Here is a 7673-nt window from a genome sequence, read left to right on the forward strand (position 1 = left end):
GGCTTTTGGTGTAACACTAAAACGAATGAATGTATATACATGAAATTTTCACTGGTTGTTTATGTTTACATTTTCTATACGTGATGAAATTTTCAAAATATTATGATTTGTTTTGAACTGTTTAGGAACATTTTCATTTTCCATTTTTTTTTATTATTTTTTCTTAAAATATCAATAAAATTTTATTTGTTGGTTAGGTTTAGGTTATTTGTTTGAAATTCAAATTTTTACAACATTGGATATTCACTCAATTTCTCAAGTAGGTAGCGATTTCCTTATTTTGTTATAATTAAAAAACGAATAACTGTAGATACATAAATAAATTTTAATGGATGTTTATATTAGCATTTCCTATACACCATACAATTTTGAAAATATTTTGACTCTTTTTGAGCCGTTTACGGACATTTTCAGTTTTAATTTTTTTAGTTTTTTTTCTATAAATATCAATAAAGTTTTATCTGTTGGGCCAAAAAGTGTAAAAATTTAATACAAGGCTCCCGATATATTGCTACAATATCAGTTGAAAAATATTAAAAATACATAGGCACAATTTTTTTTTATAAGCATTTAAAGATCAAATTTTTACAAAATTTATCAAATTAGAATTGAATAATTATTTTGTTGTTAAAAATTTATAAAATGTTCAACTTTTATATCTAAGGATTGAAAATTTAAAACAAGATTCCACGTAAGTAGTTAATTCTGTTACCAAAAATTCTAAGAAATTCATAAGCCCAGTTTATTTTTATAGTAATTTAAATTCAAATTTGGACGAAATTACATATTAAAAAACCTGGAATAACTATTCTAGTTATTTTGTTTTGATTGTAATGATTGTATAATATTATTTGTGGGTACTTGAAACTTCTTAAGTATACTATTATATATATATATGATAGTAACACGGTTTGTTGTTGATGTATAACGCGTTACCTGATGGATATTGTGATATGATTATTTTGGAATTTATTATTGATACCTATTATAATTTATACCCCTTTAAAATATACACCTTTTTTTTACACTTTTTAATGAAAAATTTCATAATCTATTAAATTAACAATTGTTCTTATAAGTTATAATGATTTAAATCTCTTAATAAAAAACCCTGTGAAAAATAACCCTGTAAGAAAAATGTGTATACCTACCTAACACATATATTGGCGAGATCTCAATGTTTAGTGGTGGATTTTAAGAGGTTTTGAAGCTGAACCACTCAACGTTCCGCATAGATATTGAACTCTTTTTTTAAATTATAAATTACACAGGTATCACGCAGAATTTTACTAGTTGTAGTACTAAACGTATTAATTGTAGAGACTGCTATCAAAAAATAGGTTGTTCTTGATAAGTACCTATAGGCTATAATGAGCTTTATTCTCAACGCATAGCACCCACTATAAAAAAATTCTACTAGATTTTCTACTGTCAATGTCAGTCTATTTATGGTTTAAAACAGACAAATGGTCAATTTTTTAGTCATAATAAATTTGTATTACGATGTCAATAATAATATATAAATAAAAGACAAATAGTCAATTTTTTCTAATTCATTATAATTTATATTATGTCAGTAGTTTATTAATTATTATATATATCAGATCGATATGGCTGACAGTCAATATCCACTCTGCATTGTTTTTATCGTATGTAAGTGCCTATATAAAATGATTTATCATTGAATCCAAATTTAACAAAAAATATTGAAAATTCCCAATGTACCTATTTCAAACGTTTTTTTACTGTTCAAGGGTAAGGTCTAGTATTGACTCAAAAGTTATAGTAACAATAGTCAATAATATATGATAGAAACATAATTACACTTTTATAATAATTAAATATTTAGCATTTTCTATCATTGAATTCAAATTAAACACATTCATTACACCTAACCATTTTTTTTAATTTTTCAAAATTTTATATGGGGTATATTTTTACCATGGATTTTCTTTTGGGATCTACATTTCCGCGGTTATTTTTTCGTGGTACCATTGTACCAATAATTTAGGTACGAGATACCTATATGTCCTAACCTATTACCTATACTACCTCTAACTGCACACCACTCAATTCAACTACACTCCATGTTTGTTATACTGCATAGTGCGTCGGTGCACACTATTTTGGCCTACATTACGATAAATCAAGTGTCTTCAATTTGTTGAACACACTTCAGGCAGTATCATATATTTTATTACCTAGATACTTAAACTATTGCTAAATATTGTTACTACCCCTTACTCCCATAACTACTATAATATATATTGTCCATAACATAGACAAATCGTTACAAATTATGCCGGACATATGGAAAAGAGACGTCGACGATTTACTCATGTCACCATTAGCGGTCAACACCGACGACATGATTGTCGTGACGATGCCGCCGTTGGAATTTCGCTATTTTGATGCATTGCCCAAAAAAATAATGGTTCAAAACAACGGCCTGACTGGTAAGGTTACAATCATGAAATTATGAAATATTACCTATAATACAAGGCTCCTGATTATGGAGATCATTATAATTGTTATGGTTTTAATTTTTAATAAATATTGACGTTCAGAACCTAGGTAGTGTGGTGTTGCTGAGAATCTGTAGTACAGACACTATAAACTAAATTGTTATGTTTAGTCCAATGCATTCAGTATATACCACCTATACTTATATAATAGTTACTACCTATTTGAATAAAGGTATTTTATTATTTTTAATCAAACAATAAATGTATACATTTTTACAAGAGGTGCAAGAGTGTGCTTTATTTATATATGTTACGGGCAAAGTCGCAAAGTATACAATGTTGACGTTTTATAAAATGCCCTTCGTAGATTGGGCTATGTGATATAATGAATGATGATATACATATATTTATAAGTTATACCATAAGATGGGGCCTTACTACCACATATTTTTTTGTTAAAAACTACTGTTTCTAATTCCAACGATACGTTTCAACAATTATCACAATTTTCATTCTGAAAAAATATTCGGATTGTCCGTAATATATACAAGCGAACGATCGAGCCAAATTGTTAATTTTTGTAATTTAAATTGCAATAAAAATATTAAGAAATTCAAAAAAATAAAGTATTTTCAACATAAATATTTAATTAACTAAATACGATTTTAAAAACGTACCTCAATCGATCCCTCGTATATGTTGTGGAAAAAATAATATTTTGTCAGAATCCAAATCGAGGTAGTCGTTGCGACTTATTGTTGAAATTAGAATCATAGTATGTTTGAGTGAAAAATAAACATTTTTTTTTCATGATCACATTAATGAAATGTGCGTGCGAGTGCGTGTGAGAGCCCTCCGTACCGCTACAATTAATCCGCATGAACGCCACACACACTATAATAATCATTTACGACCAACACATAGGTGGTGACGACGAGATTAGAAATTGCCTAAATGATTCTCCTTAAATCAATGCCATGTCGAGGCCCCTTAATAGAAGATTTGGTATTTTTATTTATTTTAATATTATTTATTGTCGTTTGTACCTAATGTTTCCGTAGCATTTTGATGTGCATAGTCGCTCCACTACTTTGCATTTTCACTTCCACGTTTTACATATTTTTTGTACACTTGTACATTGGCCGTAGCCCTGAGTCCTGACCACCCAAATTGAAAAATGTCAGTGCTGTCTCTCGGAGTGAATTGTTGGGTTCATCGCACATCATCAACGTCCAGAAATCGATCTTTGAAAATTACAAATCTGTTTCCAAGTCCACAGATTTTTATCTGTAAATCTGTGTTTAATGTAACCTTACAGGTATATATTTATTTTATTTTGACTATGCTTCACGATGCATAATATAATGATATTAATAATTACGTATATTTCCCAATATACGAAGAGCATTTTATAAAACACCCGGGTATTGTAGAAAATGCCTAAATTGTATACTTTATCCGTAATTTTCTGTAAATTTGACAAAAAAAAAAAACGATTGAAATTTGTAAACGTTATTATAACGGAAAGCGATAATAAAAAATAATTAAATACCGCAAAACAAAACAACGATTAACAAAATATATTATATATCACAAAACATAACGCAAAACGTAATTTATAGAATATCATTGAACGAAAAATAACGAAACGAAATATTAAAAATTTTTTTTTATTTAAAAGATCTATTGGTTTCGTAGAAACATTTATTTCATGCTAACAATCTAAAAATCTAAGAATTGATTATATTATAATTATATTCCGTATCCGGGCCATTACCTACCCGAATTAGTTATTATTTTTAAATTTAATAGGTATTAACACTATATTAAATAACGATAAACGCAAAACTTGGATAAAGTTTTAATTCTGTATAACGATAAACAGAAAACTTGAATAACGTTTTAATTCTAAATAACAACAAATGCAAAAATTGTGTAATGTTACAATTGTGAATAACATAAAACGGAATTTTTTTTTAAATTTAAGCCCTGAGTGATCTAAGCTCTTTATGTATTAGAGACTTTTATTAAAAAATGTATGGATTACACTTTTCTAATGCAACAATAATATTTAAATGTTAAAAAAAAGGCGGGAAGGTAAGTACCCACTCTGCTGAATAGGTGAATGAAATTAAAACTCTATGTTGTCATTCAAAAAAGTAAGAAACTTAAAAAAAATATAAGGATAAAAAATATTTAAAAATATGATTTTTTAATATAACCTTTGTCTTTTAACAAATTGAAACTATTTAAAAAAATATTGTTGAATACTTATCTATATATAGAATTAATTTTAGCTGAAAACATTGCATTTATTATATTATTAATTAGTATAATATAAATTACTAATTTGCATATAATATTTATATCATATACTTATTATTTTTTGAGTAAATACCTATACCTACTTATCGTAGAACGATAGGCATATATATAAACAGATAATAGCTTAAAATTAATCTAAATATTTCGAAAATATCATTGCGTATATAGGAAAATATAATAGTAAACCTGCGTGAAAATTTCAATTCCCCACGAATATTTTTGAACTAGATACAACATAATAACAAAAATCATTATTCTTAGTTTAAATATTCAATTTTGTCAAAATTTAAACTTCTAACGCTTAGAAAAAAATTATGTAACTATAAATTGTATTACCTATAAAATAAAATAAGATACGTACATTATACAATTTTCAAATTGCTATAAGAGCATAATATACATGGTATCATGTATTCATGTCATTATGACATTGTGCTATTGCATTTTCAAGCTTATTAGCCAAGCATAAATATTTTTATTAATAGGTGCTTTAAAAAAAACTAAAAATTATAATAATATTTCAAAGCTTAAAATTAGTCTAAATATGTATTTTTTAAATGGCATTGAGTATAGACAATACAAGAGAAAATGTTATTTTGTGTATCAACGGAATATTTCAAGTATGTACTACGATTAATACATTTTGATTTACAACAAAAAGTGACTAAAATAATTTGATGAAAAATTGATACTTTGTGTTTAAATAGCCAATTTCGTCAAAATTCTAACTTCGAACGCTCATAAGAAATTATTATATAGATCTACTCAACGTTGTTTTTAAATTCTAAAATGAACATTTTATGAGGTATCTTATACTATATTAACAATCTAAAAAATACTTTAAAAAAATTAAAATTTTATATGTCTATTAAAAGCGCAAAAAGAGTCAAAATTTTCCATGGTTACTATACTTACTAATATACATTCAGTGAATATTTTTATGTTTTACCCCAAATAATTTTTTTTTCAAATATTAAGAAAAGTTACGGGAATTTTTAACTTTTAATTACTCGTATTAACACTCGATCCTCTTTTATATCAGAAAAAACATAAGTTAAATATTGAAGCATTATTACTGCTTCAAAAAGTGGTAAAAGACGCAAAAAAACACTCAATTGTAAAATCAATATAGTAACATTCACTCGAGCGGATCCGCTCAAAATATAAAATTAAAAGTGGTAATTTTTTTAATTTTAATTCGCTGTATAATATAGATGTATTATATAGGTCATACATATATTTATTAATCGTTAACGAAAACCGTGCGAATACCTGTATAATATGTCAGCGGTGCCTGTATTGTTGTCCAATTTTCTCAATTTATTATTCGTGTGGTACACACGGTTTGGCCGTGTGAAATGTGCTACGTGCAACATTATAATTTCTAGTAACGTTGAATGGATTGTGGGCCGACGACCGACAACCGTGCATCGCGGGTGCCAACCTGGACGACAAGTATAATTTTTCTCATTTGCATTTCCACTGGACGGACGTCGATGGTGATAATGTCATAAACGAACACATCGTCAACGGTCGAGGGTAAGTATTAGCCGTGTACTCATGGTTGGGGGGAGAGGGATTACACGTTTTCCTACTTCCCCTTAAACACGTCATATACTTATTACATAATTACCACTAATTTGACTTTCATGGCATCGAGTGCAGTCGATAGTAATAATTATCATTTTTATTGTCGTTATCTACTATGTCGACATTTCAATGAAAAAACTGGGAGACGGGGTACTATTTTTTCATGTTATCTAATAGTTACCTACTGATACCAACCCTCAATAGCCATTCAACAATTACATATTAAGTATTGACTATGATGCGTTGGAAAATATATTATAATTAAATTCAAAATTAATTAATAAGTGTAATGCTTGAACAATTATTTTTATAATATATTTTAATTTGAATTTAAACTTCATACTAGGGCTAAGCACATCCAAGCCCCTTCTGTGTGCATAAATTATAATAATATACTATAAACGTAATAAATAATTATATCATAACATTGTGAATAATATTTGTAAATTTCAATAAAATTACTATTCTCCGTTTAAATAAATATTTTATTTTGATCAAATTTGAAATTAAAATATCTATAAAATAAAACTGTGCTAATATACTTTTTAGATTTTCTTGTTACAGTAGGTATAATATACTTATGAAAAACCTTGTTTTACATTTTTAATTCTTGGTTATAAAAATTGAACATTTTATACATTTTTTAACTAATAAAAAATTTGAACTTTAAATGCTTCTAAAAAACAATCGTGCCTATATATGCACCTTTAATATTTTTTAACTGATATTATAAAAACTTACGAGAAACCTATAATATTACATTTCCAAACTTTTGGACCCACTAAAAAAATTTTATCTCAAAACTATATAATCTAACTATAATGTCGAAATATTATTTAAATTTTATCCTGAAAATAGAATATAAAGAATATAGAATATATTTTTAGCAAATAAACATTTTCTAAAAATGTCAAGTACCTACATACGATTATTAGTTTTTGAATTTCAACAAAATAAGAAAATCATTCTATGAGAAATCGTATGAATATCTAATCTTGTAAAAATATGAACTTCAAACACTCATTTTTCATGTTAACTTTTTATAGTTTTTGTTAGGAAAACTTATGAGGAATCTTGTATTAAATTTTCAAATGATAGATATAAATAGAAAAAGGTGGGTAAGTGGATGTCGCTCTGCTGTACAGTAGGTTAGAAGTGGGTTACTGTATAATGGACAGTATTAAATTTGAATTCAATGATATAATATCACTGTATAAGAAAAACGATTCTGAGCGGAAACGGTTTATCACTCTATGTATTAGACATATATATACTTATCTATGGTATTAAAAA

General features: G+C 26.7%; 1 protein-coding gene across 1 annotated transcript; it reads left to right on the forward strand.

The window, feature by feature from the left end:
- Positions 1-1896: 1896 nt before the first annotated feature.
- On the forward strand, positions 1897-6333 carry LOC100575990. The gene is made up of 2 exons (XM_016800402.2): positions 1897-2456; positions 6179-6333. The coding sequence occupies exons 1-2, from the start codon at positions 2300-2302 to the stop codon at positions 6331-6333; spliced, it is 312 nt and encodes a 103-aa protein (XP_016655891.1). The 5' UTR covers positions 1897-2299.
- Positions 6334-7673: the final 1340 nt, after the last annotated feature.

The sequence above is a fragment of the Acyrthosiphon pisum genome, chromosome X, assembly GCF_005508785.2.
Source record: "Acyrthosiphon pisum isolate AL4f chromosome X, pea_aphid_22Mar2018_4r6ur, whole genome shotgun sequence".
NCBI classification, from domain to species: domain Eukaryota; kingdom Metazoa; phylum Arthropoda; class Insecta; order Hemiptera; family Aphididae; genus Acyrthosiphon; species Acyrthosiphon pisum.

Bases quoted from the DNA above. Each gene is read 5' to 3' on its own strand.
- LOC100575990 (XM_016800402.2), top strand. From the start codon at position 2,300: ATGCCGGACATATGGAAAAGAGACGTCGACGATTTACTCATGTCACCA. The intron at 2,457-6,178 runs GTAAGGTTACAA...TATAATTTCTAG, and splicing joins TCAAAACAACGGCCTGACTG to TAACGTTGAATGGATTGTGG.